Source organism: Protobothrops mucrosquamatus, unplaced genomic scaffold (genome assembly GCF_001527695.2).
Source record: "Protobothrops mucrosquamatus isolate PMUCROS unplaced genomic scaffold, P.Mucros_1.0 scaffold814, whole genome shotgun sequence".
Taxonomy (NCBI): Eukaryota; Metazoa; Chordata; class Lepidosauria; order Squamata; family Viperidae; genus Protobothrops; species Protobothrops mucrosquamatus.
This window is the reverse complement of record NW_015387077.1, coordinates 164,562-178,743: the sequence shown is the minus strand read 5'-3', so window position 1 is coordinate 178,743 and position 14,182 is coordinate 164,562. Positions and strand designations below refer to the sequence as shown.

The 14,182-nt window shown below is 39.3% G+C and overlaps 1 protein-coding gene across 1 annotated transcript in view; it reads right to left on the bottom strand.

The window, feature by feature from the left end:
- DNAH17 (dynein axonemal heavy chain 17) overlaps window positions 1-14,182 on the bottom strand; it is a 108,869-nt gene that overhangs the window by 3,079 nt on the left and 91,608 nt on the right. The window contains exons 63-73 of the mRNA XM_015818888.1: window positions 13,668-13,838; window positions 12,235-12,357; window positions 10,687-10,880; window positions 9,023-9,171; window positions 8,719-8,846; window positions 7,763-7,990; window positions 5,295-5,486; window positions 4,383-4,562; window positions 2,600-2,782; window positions 1,814-1,996; window positions 6-149 (exon numbers count right to left, since the gene is read on the bottom strand). Of these exons, the coding sequence (XP_015674374.1) occupies window positions 6-149; window positions 1,814-1,996; window positions 2,600-2,782; window positions 4,383-4,562; window positions 5,295-5,486; window positions 7,763-7,990; window positions 8,719-8,846; window positions 9,023-9,171; window positions 10,687-10,880; window positions 12,235-12,357; window positions 13,668-13,838 (1,875 nt within the window). The remainder of the gene's footprint in view (window positions 1-5; window positions 150-1,813; window positions 1,997-2,599; window positions 2,783-4,382; window positions 4,563-5,294; window positions 5,487-7,762; window positions 7,991-8,718; window positions 8,847-9,022; window positions 9,172-10,686; window positions 10,881-12,234; window positions 12,358-13,667; window positions 13,839-14,182) is intronic.

Sequence of the window (14,182 nt, the reverse complement as noted above, 5' to 3'; positions counted from 1 at the left end):
CTCACCCTGATCCGGAGCAGTAGATCTGCATACCAGGCTGCTAAACTAAGTAAAGATGGGTAAGCACGTTTTGTCCAGGATTCGGGTACATTGTCATAAAAAAGAGCATTGGATAATTCCTCCATGTCTGTTGTTATTGTCAACTCGCCCTTTGGAGAAAGTAAAAGTTTTAAATTGGTTGTTGCCATTATCAGAATATCCTGCCTGAACATATTGTCTACTTGAATAATTTTCAGTGTAACTAAGGAAATGGCATCCCACTGGGTCTTGATTCTCTGAATGTTAACTAAGGTCCTCTCAATATTATATTATCCAATAAGCAAATTCTTACAAGAACTTTTAGCATTTCCTCCTCAAGTTAATTATGGTACCGTGTGGCAGTTTAAATTTCCCAACACACTACTGAGAAAATAAGATTATTTTCCCAGTTACTGTTATAATTGCCAGGGCTGAAATTAGATGATGACTGTAATATGAATCAAAAGTATATGCATAGCATACACAAACATGGTTTTCAACACTAAAAATTAGTTTGTGAATGCTTGTGCTATAGAGTTTCAAAGGAGAAGCAATGCCCACATTTTTGAGCAACTTTAGCTTTTAACTCCCAACTAAGCATTTAAAAGGAATCTTTTTCTTTTTACTAATCTTTATTAATACAATAAAGCACACATGCTTAAAACATTAAAATGTCTATGCCCTCTGGAAAGCTCATACAGCTGTTTTGAAGACTTGTGCTGGCAATTCCTGGAGAAGAGTTGTTTGTTCCTGTACAGATTCCTGCCAACAACCAGAGACAGCTTTTAAAGCAGCCATGTGAACCTTCCAGAAGATGCAGCTGCATTAATGCACAATGAAATATTTACACAGCACCATTACATTACTGCACTAAGCCTCCTGAAGACATATTCTACATAATGTTTAAACACCCACCCACTCACACCCACAACTTTAAACTACCTTAGTTTTCAGCCCAATGCCTGCTAATATCCCTCATAATTAGGCATGTTCTCCACCAGCTTGGAGACCAAAATACTTTAAAGCCCAGACAATACATTTTCTATAAATATACTGAAGGTAAGCAATTACTAGTACATGAAATTATATCGGCCACACTTTGGATCTGTCTCCCTCAATTTTCACATATGTAAACACACAAACTTGTGTTCACTACATAATTACACAAAAGGAAAACTATGCTGAATTTAAAATTATTCACCCAAAAGGAAACAGTAGATTTAATACGTGCAAATTAAATTCAGTGCGTCCCTGGTTTGTCAACTAAAGCTGACCACCTCAGCTGATTTCTCGCCCTCTGCGTGTGTGAGTGGCAGTCTTGTTTTGCATATGAGCATGCAATCCCAAGAGCAGAACAAGGACCCCCCCAAATTAATTGATGATTGGTTAAATTTGCCTAATATAGAGTCCCATCTGCACAGATAACTTGTCAGTATACATATAGTCTCCCTATGAGAACAGCAAAAAAAGAGATGAGGGGAAAAACGGGAGGCAGATGGGATGAATGGAAAGTGAACGCAAGAGAAAGAGCTGGGGTGGGGGGTAGGGATAAACCAATGAGGTTGAGGGTAAGGGTAATTTGCTAGAGAAGAAAACCAAAAGCCATTTTGATGTTACAGAAAGGATTAAATTCAGCAGAAGGGCATTTTTGTTTACCAACTGAATCTTGTTGATCTGATATATTATCAAGAAATAATTTTCCATTCATCTTTTTTCTGTGTCAGTACACCAGCTGAATAGCTGATCATTGTGTCATTGGAGATGGCACCAGCAAGAGTATGTAATATGCAGTCACCTTCAGTCCCAAGTTCAGTTCTTTCAAAGAGCGTCTGATTTCACTGGTGAGGATGTTCATACGTTCACATTCCTGGAAAGCAACGACCACATATGGTGTTTTCTCAGCTGCTTTTGCCATAATTTCAATCATGTTGAAGGGCTCTGGAAGACGATCCAGGATCTCATCTAGCACTGTTTTTACCTGACACACAAAAAGGCCAATTGTACGTTTTTATTGCTTGTAACATTTTGCTGTGAAAGCAAATTAACATGAATGATCAAGTCATTTTATTTTATTCCTCATGTCCTTGTGGTCAAAGGAGAGCTAAGCCTAGCCCATCAGAGCCCCAAAAGATGGTAAAGATGTTCCTGAGTGTGATTCCTTGGGCTCCAACCAGGTAGTTTTCTTGACAGCATTTTGGAGGTGGTTAGACAGTACTTTCTTGAGGGATTTATTTTTTAAATATTGTCTAGACAACAGCCTTGGAAATTCCCAATTCGTCTGCCATCCAAATACTACCCCAATCCAACCTTATTTAAATCTGAATGAGAGATCGATCAACTTCTTCAAAACAAGACCTGACAGTGGGAGAGGCAGAGCAAATGGGGAAATTAAAAAGGTCAAATAATTTAAAATAAATAAAAAACAAAAAAACCCCAAAAAATTAAAAATAAATAAAAAGAAAACATAAAACAAACACAAAACTCAAAAGGCAGACTTGATGGACCACTGGGTCTTTTTCTGCCATCTGTCTTCTATGTTTCTATGGCACATCATGTCTCAGGAAATGACATGCCTCCTTACCTTTTCTTCACGGGACACACCAGTTCCTCCTCCGGAATCAGATTCTTTGGGTTGCATTTCCAGCACGGTGCGGAAAAGTTTCTCTGAGGTTACAGTGAGGAAACCAATCTCTGCATTCGGATGGAGCCCATACAGATAAGGACTCTCAGGTGGTAGATTTTCATCAATATACTCATGATAGCCCTGTGAAAATATATATTTTATAGAATATTAGTGGATACACAGCAATGTGTTTGTTCAAGTAGCCGAGTCTGGGCATTCTGATCTTCACCCGATAGCTTCCAATTTACTTTGTATCCATTTCTAGGTTTTCTATGGTACCTTAAAACATTCTGGTAAGTTGATGTCAGTTCAGTTTTTGTTTCCCCGTAAAATCCTGTTCCAACTACTTACATCAATACAACTTGTGTGAACTAGACTGCACCCTCATCATTCCTCCATGGGCTGTTAGGATATTAGGTAGAACAACTTTCTGAATGGTTAGCTAAACATGGGATATTAAACAATATTTTCCTTGATTGACCAAAACAACAAGAACAATTTCCTGGGCATTCTCTGAAGGAGGAGAGTCTTAGAGAAAAAGAAAAGAAAAAAGGAGATATCTGGCCAAGCAGATATCTTTACCAATTTCCCAACAGGATGATGCCCAAATAGTAATGAATAGGTTTAATAAGGCAGCCATGTTTATTTTATTGGAATTCTCTATGTGAGTCATGTCTTCTGTTACTTTTCCTATATTCCCCTTTTCCCAAGAAATGTTTTTTTATATTTAGAGATTTGGTTTTGTAGGTTGAATAGGTTTTCTCATTGAAACCTTCCCCACATAGCTGCTGTTTCTATTTCAGGACTGATAGTTCAGTAAATTCTGTATTTGAGCAGGGTGACCCAGAGCATCCTTGCTTGATAGTTTGCCTAGGGCTGGCCTGAAGGATGATGTTCTTGGTAGAAGGATGAAGTGCACCTAAGTTGATGGATTGGACGCATCAGGAAGAAGGCCAGTAAGGTTTTCAATTATCTTCCTAATCTACATAGAGTACTGGAAGCTACAGAATTGTATAATGTGATAGACAGGTCAGCATGGGCAGTTATTATCCATAGATAAAACTTTTATCCATAGGCTAAAACATATAAGGAACGGTTGCTGGAATTGGGTATGTCTATAATGAAGAGAAGAACGAGGGGTGACATGATAGCAGTGTTCCAATATCTCAGGGGCTGCCACAAAGAAGAGGGAGTCAAGCTATTTTCCAAGGCACCTGAAGGCAGGACAAGAAGCAATGGATGGAAACTAATCAAGGAGAGAAGCAACCTAGAACTAAGGAGAAACTTCCTGACAGTTAGAACAATTAACCAGTGGAACAACCTGCCTCCAGAAGTTGTGAATGCTCCAACACTGGAAGTTTTTAAGAAGAGACTGGACAGCCATTTGTCTGAAATGGTACAGGCTTCCTGCCTGAGCAGGGGGTTGGACTAGATGACCCCCAAGGTCCCTTCCAACTCTATTATTATTATTATTATTACATCTCCCATTTGATAGTTCTCTCAGGAGTAACTGCCTGACTTGCTTACAATTTAAAAAGTGCTTTTTTCATAGCCATCAAAAAACTGCTTTGGCTTGTTCCAGTTTAGCTTTCTGTATTCTCTATGCCAAGATGTGAAACTTTTCTCTCTCTCTCTCTTTCTCTGTTTTTTTAAAAAATTGGTTATTTATGTGGCAAGTTATCCGGTGGGTGCCCTATCCTGCCTGATTCTCTCTGTACAGTTGGATCCACCCTGTTTTCACCTTGTAATCACTATTGGGTGGAATGAGGAATCCTGGAGCCAGAAACATTTCGCCTTCCAACATTTCCATGCGGATGTATTCACCGAGGTAGGTCCGACACAATCTGCGGTCCCAGTCATCCGTAATATGTCCTCCATACATGATTTCACCAAAGAGATACCGTAAATCATCCCACGGCACCTAGAGAGTAGTGGACAATATTCACGACTGCGATATTAACAGATAGAACTTTATTTCTTGGTTCATAATAAAAAAGGCATGTAGCTTTTCACTTGACTATAGTCCCAGGGTGGCTTCCACAACCTAGCCTGTTGTGTTGCGACTGGAACTCCCAGAGTTCCTAGAGTGTACAATATGTGTTTTTTTCAAATAAATACTTTTTTTTCCAGAAAATGAATGGTAATATAAAGAATATTTTATTTCAGGACTGCAGAAATATTTATCCTGCTGACACTCATTTGAAGAAAATAAATGCCTTTTGGTAGCTGTGGGATACACTTAATGATTTCGGGAGGCTTAAGGATTCTAGTTGAATCCCCATCTTCAGTATTTGTTATTTCAGTTTGTAGGGCTGCCCACTTGTCACGGGACTCTTAACAGAGTCAAGAAAATAAAATAAAAAATGCAACAGAAATGATTAAAAACACATATGTCTTACTTTTCAGTTCCTGGAAGTCTACTTCATTCAAAGCAGTTCCGTGTCAAAAAGTGGAGAACTCCTTTTGACAAAGTCCAGAAGCCATGATAGTCCTCCCCTCAAAAAGAAAGCATGCTATCCACAACGATACGCCGTCTTATTCTATGCTTCTTTATTCCTCACAATGTCATTAATCAAGACATTGGGGAAGCAGAGACTTAGTTACTATTTTATAACAGCATTAGCAAGCAAATGAGCAGTTAAACAAACTTTACCCTCACGTTGGCTTCCAGGTAATTATACAGGACATTGATGGAAATGGTGAGATCTCCATTGTTAAAGGGGTAAGACCTGTTCCAACCTTGTGCTCCAAATTTCCTCCGTTCTGCTACCACTGCGTGGAAGTAGCAGAGGGCAAAGAGAATACACTTAAACTCAATTTCCTTGGTGCACATTTCCAGGGTATCCTAAAGGGGTGCATAGAAAGCAGAGAGGCTTTTTTGCAAAAAATACTATGCTATCATTTCTGTTACAATGCTTATTGCTGTACAGGTAGCCCTCAATTTAGGACTACAACCGAGCCCCAAATTTCTGTTGCTTGAGCAAGACAATTGTTAAGTGAATTTTGCCCCATTTTACAACCTTTCTTGCCACAGTTGTGAAGTGAATCACTGCAGCTGTTAATTTAGTAACATGGTTATTAAGTGAATCTGCCTTCCCCATTGACTTTGCTTGTCAGAAAGCCACAAAAGGTGTTACCATGACCTTGGGACTCTGCAACCATCATAAATATGGGCCAGTTACCAATTGTCTGAATTATGATCACGTGACCATGGGGATGCTGCAACAGTCTTAAGTGTGAAAAACGGTCATAAGTCACTTTTTTCAGTGTAGTTGTAACTTTGGTCAAAAAACAAATGTTTGTAAATTGAGTACTACCTATAATTCAGGAAAATTGCTCAGAAAACCCTGGGATATATACATTAAATTCCTTTGGCTGTAATCCAGGATGGTTCTTCTACACTGGGCAATCCCTCACTCTTTACAGGACACCCACAAGATCCTGTCACTCAAGCACTCTCATTTTATTCCATCAGAATGCAGAATGCTTCCAGTTTTCAGGAAAATGGAGGAACAGCATGATTTCTTAAGGCTGCCTTTAGGGCTACTCATCCATCACTTTAATAGGATTTTAGTTAGGCACTAGTATATTGGGAAGAGGGCCCCACATCTTATGTACTCATTATAGTTTTATGGGGAATGCCATATTGTGACCACAATCTTTTTAAAGTGCTATTGTAATTGATGTTAGTTATCTGGCCATATCCTTCATAATTAAAGACAGGAATAGTACCATATCTTTATATTATTATAATTTTAAACACAATATTTTCCAGTTATCAATACAAATCATGTTGTAAAAAGTAATGACTTCATATAATAATAATTCAAAACAAACAAAAACCTGCCACAAAAACATCCTTCCCTTAAAAACCTAGCACCGTAGTATTACAGCAATCTGCCAATCTTTCATTTAAAAGTAGAAATATACTTCATTGCTAATTAAAACACGGGCTTAAACATAAATGGTTTTCCTCAGCAGGGTTACAGAAGCTGTAAGGTAAATTTCAAATAGCCTCACTCACAGCAGCTAGGTATAAAAGGGGTGTTGTAGGATGGATGTAAAATACTCCTCCTATTGTGGAAATTCAACTGGGAACCTGCAAAAGCAGAGCAATGACAAAGGCATTTTCTAGACTAGAGACAGTAATCTAAAGTTCACTATTGGTCTAAGAAAATACTGCACTCATGAATATGCCCAGGGTATTAGGAACACCGCCATTCCAATTCTTTTTAGAGAATTCAGTTACTGAATTGTAGAATTCTGACAGAATATGCAGCAGTGGAAAATTAAACAGAAATCAGAAGCAAGGAAGAGTAGACCAAAAGGCTGCCACGAAATCCTACCTGTGGCTTTTAAGTCTCCAGCTATGGTTAGGTGATATCCCAATTTGCCTTGTCCCAATTTTTGGCTGAACCTTATAGTTCTTAATTTCTTTAGTATTTCAATATCTTTAGACTATTTACTACCACTAAAGCCCTTGTTTTAAAATTCATTCGATATCTGGATTCTGTTACCACACGTGTACCTGGTTTTTTCAATTTCAACATTTTAGCAGAAGGAGTCACAGTTCTGATATACAGAATGGGAATGGTTCTCTCAGATTCTGCCAGAAGCAAGGAAAGGAGTAATTTTAGGATCAGGCTTGACCTCAGCTGTGTTTTTGACATAGCGACAGTTCTTCTAAATCAGGGGTCTTCAAACTTGGTCCTTTTATGACTTGTGGACTTCAACTTCCAGAATTCCTCAGCCAGCAACGCTGGCTGAGGAATTCTGGGAATTGAAGTCCACAAGTCATAAAAGGGCCAAGTTTGAAGACCCCTGTTCTAAATCCTCATCTTGTTATGATGTTTTCTGTCACTTGGCTCTTCATAAAGGTCTAAAAATTTACTTAGGCACACAGAAAAAAAAAGATAATCTAAACTTGAAGGAAATAAGTAGCACATGTGCAGAATGCAAAGGCTGTCCTAATCTCCAGAAGCGAAACAAGACTTTAGCATCTGTTCTAACCAATAAAGTGCTGCAGCCCTCCCAAAATAAAGAAAACCAATGGTTGTGTATTTAGGAACTATAATCTGAGGCCAGAAAGGAATAACAAATTGAACAGATGAGTCTGTTTACCTGTGTAAAGAGGTCGAGGGCTTTGTGTAAGTTGGCATGCATGCCAGTTGGAGGCTCATTTGTGATTTTAATGGCATTTTCTAGCAGGCCCTGAGGAATAATGTGAGAGTCTGGAGAAGGAGCAGGTTCAGCACTCATAAATACGCGGTAATCGTTGTGACTTCCAATGCTGTAGCGTTCAACTTTCTTGTCCAGTATGTTCAGCCACTTGGCTACCAGATGTATATTCTGCAAGATTATAAAATTAAATGACTTGGCACTGAGGAAGTTTAACCTTTTTGTTTTTGGTCTGAGCCCACTCTGGCAATGACTGGACTGCTACTTTAAACTGCCCTTGTCTCCTGGTCCAAAGCTTTGTCCTCTCGTGAGAAATCTTTGAGAAAATGCTCAACCTCCTGCATTAGTCTATGAAGCTGTAGTAGGGCAATTCTTTGCTGACTCTGTTGTGTGTTTAAACTTGCCTGCACTGAATGCATATTATCATGTGTATGTTATTTATAATTTCTTCTCTATGTGTAATATGCTAGCCCAGAGCAGCACCTGGTATGTTTTCTGTTTAAAGAGTAATACTGTTATGTAACTATGTGTACTTTTTGGACCAGCCTTGTTATTAAAAATGCCCCACCTTCTGATAAACAGATGGAAGGGGTGCATTCACATTATGAACTTAGCAAATTTATCTAAAATGTTGCAACAGGGTCCCTGGCATGTAATGGAGCGGTTGCCTTGTGACGGCCTCTGCTGGTGTGCATTCTGCATTTTTAGACAAAGCATAAGCAGCAAATATTTATTGTGGGCTTGTTTTGGGATCAGAATGCAGACTGTTTGCGCAATCTGTGTGGACTATGCATTGACTGACTAATTGTTTAATCATGTAGGAAAGGGAATAGTATATGGGATCAGTGCAGCTGACAAATCTAGGAACTGTAAACAGGAAGTCTATGGGTATTCAGTACCTGAAGAATGACCCAATGTCCCTCTACTGCAGCCACATCCAGAGCGTGTTCGGCCACAACCTCTTGCCCTTGTCCCAGGGACACATTATGGATTTTCCCATTGTCTATGGCAAAGCCAAGCTTCTGACCTAGGAGCAATAACACAGTTAATTGCTTGTTCTTGTTCTGATTTCCTTGTGCATTGAACATGTCTCTATGTAACTATCTGTAAAATTAATAACTTGTGTTGTCTGTCTGTGGACTGCACCAGCCAATGTCTTATTGGCTATATGGAACATTTATCAGCAATGCTACGTGAACATACCTAGGGCTTCAACATCCTTCAGTGGATCCACTCCAGGAGAAAGAATGAAAAATATTGGTGTGGATGGACTGCTTTCTTCATAGGATTTTGAGAATTCAACACTTCGTCCTTCAACAAATTTACTCCCCATCTTCTCTTCCACAAAGTTTCTGAGAAAGTCATATTTTTTTGGAAAGGGAGGGAAAGGAAGGAATAGAAACAGCCAAATACATTATTAAAACAAACAGAGTCCGGGGAATTATCACCTCACTTAGTTTCAGTTACAGGGACTTTAGGTTGTTATCCTGTCAACAACTGCTTAAGAGTAAGTTCTACTGAATTCCACCAGGCAGATTTAGACACACATGGGCTTGCAGGGATAGAACAGAGATATAAATAATTTGAGATTGGCACTTTCTCCACTGCAAACTGATGACAGAGATGCTCTACATGTAACAGCACTGGAAATGGCAATGTCCAATGGAATCCAGTAGTATTTCTCTAATACATTATTAGTATGAATGGTTTTCAAGTAAGCAAACATAGTATCCTCCAGATGTTTTGAACTACAGTTCTCCAGATCCCTGTCTGCTGGTCATGCTGCTTGAGGACCACAGGTGTAATCCCCAAAAAATCTGATTACCTATCCCTGTTCTAAGGGAAACAAGCTGCTGTTAGCATTTTTTTTTTGCAAATACAAAGGAAATACATTTTTCACTTGAGCCCCTAGCAACCAATCTTGAGTGGGATTTTTGTACTACTAATTTTAATAGCAGAAATGTGTTATTCAGTTCTTGCAGTGGGGTAGATTAGGCATTTACGAGCATGAAAAATGGAGGTTTTTCTTTGTATTGTTAAAACCACAGAAGTGGTTTTTGTCCGAAATGGTATAGGGTTTCCTGCCTGAGCAAGGGGTTGGACTAGATGACCTCCAAGGTCCTTTCCAACTTTTTTATTATTATTATTATTATTATTATTATTATTATTATTATTATTATTATGGATCATCGCACAGTCAGCCAGATGTTCAGACTGGATTTGGCATTTTGTCTACCTATCGAGTCCTTTCCCAGGACCTGGGATAGGCAGATGTGGATGTTTGATGGTATTACAGATATCGTCGCAGGATGGAAGCAGTTCCTAGTAAGGCCTATTATTATTATTATTATTATTATTATTATTATTATTATTATTATTATTATTATTATTATTATTATTATTATTATATTTATTATGTAACTATAATTATGAGACCAAGCAAACAAACCCCCAAATAAAACCTAGTTGACCATTTGCAACTGCTCCTATTTATGTATATGCTTGTATTCTTTCAGAATTATCAGCCTTTCATGTCAGCACAAGCTTTCTGGAATTGTTGATAAAAGAACACAATCAGGAGCTATATATAGGTCTGTCTGAACCCTATTGCCCATGTGTATGTGTTGCTATCTGAAAGATGGACATGTTTGTTGTTTGCCTTTGAACCTCTGGACTGCACCAGCCCATGTCTTCTTCTTGACCGTTGACTCTAGCAGGAAAAAGGCCAGAGTAGACCAAAAGACTCAGTTCCTTGGAATAACATACTAAATATGAGCTGCTCCACATGAGAATATTCTCCAGGCTCCAAGTCAAGCACCCTCAGATTTCCTATTTTCCAAGCCTGTAGAAGAAAACATGATACATACTTGACTGCATAGGTCATGCGGTCTGGCCTCATGCATCGCATCATGCACAGCTTTTGTAGGGCTGTCTTATTCTTCCATTCCTTCGGGAAAACTTCCTTTTCAGGGGTCTCTGATTCCACAAATTTTTTCCATCGCTTAGCGGAGCCTTCAATATCACTGTCCAGGTTTTTGAATTCGTCCATTTCAGAAAGTACCTGAGGATACAGCAGCAACAGCAGATGCAATGCTCTCTAATGCTTTGCCCATGAATGGCTAGTTAAATCACTTGTGGTAGTTCTTATCATTCTCCATCTATGTTCTAGATGTGTTGCAACAGGAAGAAATGAAGCATCTCAAATATTAGTAAAATACTAAAGGGGATAAGGAGCTGCTTTGCATATTGTAATAACAGCAATGGCAGACTATTATACAACCTCTGTTGAGGGGAAAAAAACTCAGCTAGCTCCAGCCAGGAAATTCCTGACTAGTCTTGCTAGTCTTCCTTTTTTAAAGTGGGGAAGAGGGTACCAAAGGATCAGCTGTCCTTGCCTTGGACAACATAATTAAGGAAAAAGAAGTAGCAGGAACACTGGGGGGTGGGGAGAGAGTGACCATGTGATGTTAGAGTTCTTGATTCTAAGGGGAACTAAATCTGCAGGTAGTCAAATGCAGACCATATCTTGGTCCTTTAAAAAGTTCTAATAAAGGACATTTTTTTCACCTCCAGATGTACAAAATTACTAAGGCATACTTTCCATGGTTTCTTTAGCTTTATCCATTTAGGACATGGTCACTTTAATATAAAGTCAGTCAGTTCTAATAAATAATGGGTTTCTTGTAAATGACACCCCCCCCAGTAACCTGCAGTTGCCAGACATGGAAGAGTATTTACACTTAAAGAAACAATTTATCACAAACCTACGTTAACGAGTATGATGTGCTTATCCAAGTAGAACAGGTTTTCCATTGTGGTAGTCCTTAACAGGACACAGCCATTGCTCTGGGATTAAAATAGCCCTTAGCCTAATGATAGTCTTGGCAGTCTAATATATTTGCCACTATGGAAAACCGGTCTGGAGGTGGGCCAACCTCAATAATATCCAACAGGATAAACTGATTTTGCCAAGCTATGATGTAATACTATAACTAATCAATAATGAAGGGTCCACCTAGTTCTAGGTCTTGCTCGAACAGATTTGAATAGTTTAGATTGATGCAGATTTGGTATTAGAATTTATTCAGAACTAATTCATATCTGTCCAGCCACTACATGGGTAACAAGCTGGTTCCAAACTACTTTTGCAGTCTACATTGTAAAATCATCCCTATACCATGTTTGCCCTTTGCATATCTTACTCCAGATCTTTGCTGTCCTGCAGTTCATCTCTCACCTGTTTTTTTATAACTGATTATAAAGAGGGCCTACCAAAAATCATGCACGGTCTAGCACCTGATATTGTGACTAAAGTTCATATATATTATGGTACAGTAATGAAGCTTAGCAGTTTTCATGGCTCTTTCTAAGTTACTAAGAAGCGCTTAGACTACAAATAGTGGTTTTGAGCAAACCTTAATTCCACCCCATCCTTGACCTAATAAGAACTCTACTGGAGATGTCAAGCCAGCTTTAAAGGGAAAACGTAGAAGAAAGTCTAGTTCCACTGGATTCACTTCTTTTTTTACCAGCAAGACCTAGGGAAGATGAGAAAATTAGGAATGTTACAAATGATATACCTTTCTTCAAACAAATAAATAACAGCCGCTGTGTCAAATTCATGCATCTTCCATTTTACTGATTTCCAGAGATGGTGAGCCTACACACAAGGACAGGATCTAAACCAGAGGGGGCTGGTTTGGCTATTCTGGGGAAGGTAAGCAAATGCATATCTTCGTATTCAAGTAGTCCCCGACTTACTCATTTGTTCGGTAACCATTCAAAGTTACAATAGAACTGAAAACATGATTTATGACTGTTTTTCACATGAAAGCATCTCCATGGTCATGTGATCAAAATTCAAATGCTTGGCAATTGGCATGTATTTACGATAGTTGCAGTATCCCGGAATCATGACCTTTTGACGAGCAATCAATGGGGAAGCCAGATTCACTTTACAACCGGGTTACTATAACTGCAGTGATTCACTTAACAACTGTGGCAGGAAAGGTCATAAAATGGGGTAAGACTCACTGTCTTGTTTAACAACAGAAATTTTGGACTCAATTGTCATAAGTTAAAGACTACTTGTAGTACTATTCCCTAGAACTGGATGCATTCAGAGCACTGAAGATAATTTATAGCACAAATATCTCCTTGGGCTTTCAGTGAATAAGGGGGGCCACGCTGATGCTAGTGGCCGTGACAATGTTGACCTTACTTCTCTAGAGTACAATATTTAAATGAGCTTTTCTTAATTGCAACACTGAAAATCTATAGCCAAAATGATCAATAGGCTAATTGGCTGGGGATTATAGACGCTGTCGTCAATTCTAGAGAACACCTGGCCGGATAAGTATTTCCACTCTGCCTTCTGCTTTAACCTTTCATGGCTAACTGCCTTCCAATTCCAGTTGCTCCATTTATGAGCGTTTTTTTTCGTACATGAATTTTTTTGAGAAACTGTTTCCCAACTTATTTTGCAATAACACTATTCTACTTCTGCATTCTCTGCTACAGGGGGATCCTTGCCCTCCTGAGGACCTTTATTCTCATATGCAAAATATTCTGTGGCTTGGTTCATGCATCAGATCACACTATCATGTGGCTGGACTGTGGCTAAGTGACAGTGTAAATCCAGCCACTGTGGTTGAGGGCTTAGCATGCTGTGTGAACGCAGCTCACTGAACAAGCTATGACAAGTAAATCATGCGTCAACTTAGTTACTAATACTATACAGAGCCAATAGTGATATTTTCAATATGATAGCAACTTTTCTACAAACTTATATCCTTTTTATCAGGCAGGAGAAAAATACTTTTTGTCCAGGATCATCCAGTCACTTTACCTGAAAGGCAACCTGGGCTAGAAAAATAAGCTTGTCTCTCTCAAACAGACCCCGAGCTGTGTACATGAAAACTGAATAGGTGATCTCATCTGTAAGGTTGATCACCCTGTGTTTCACATCTTCTGCTGGAGCTGTACGCTGAATGGCTTTCTCGAACACGACGTTGAAAGCCTGAACAGGAAAAAAGAGGAAGAAAAAGAAGAAGCCAAAATGCAAAACTGTGCAGGGTTTCAGGCAGACGTCCTGCTCTGTATTCCGGAACAGGCAGACACAAGCAAGATGCCATCCTCAAAAACATGAAGGGGTTACATAGTTGGGCATTAGCAAAACAAAAGGCCCAAGGTTTGACTCTCTGGAACAGACATGTCAAACACAAGGCCCGGGGGCAGGATGCGGCCTGCGAAGTGGTTTCATGTGGCCCGCGAAGCCATCCTGGAAACAGTGAGGGAATGGCCCCCGCTGCCTTGGCCCTGGCCCAGGCCAGCCGGGAGCCAATGTACAATTTTGTTGTGGCC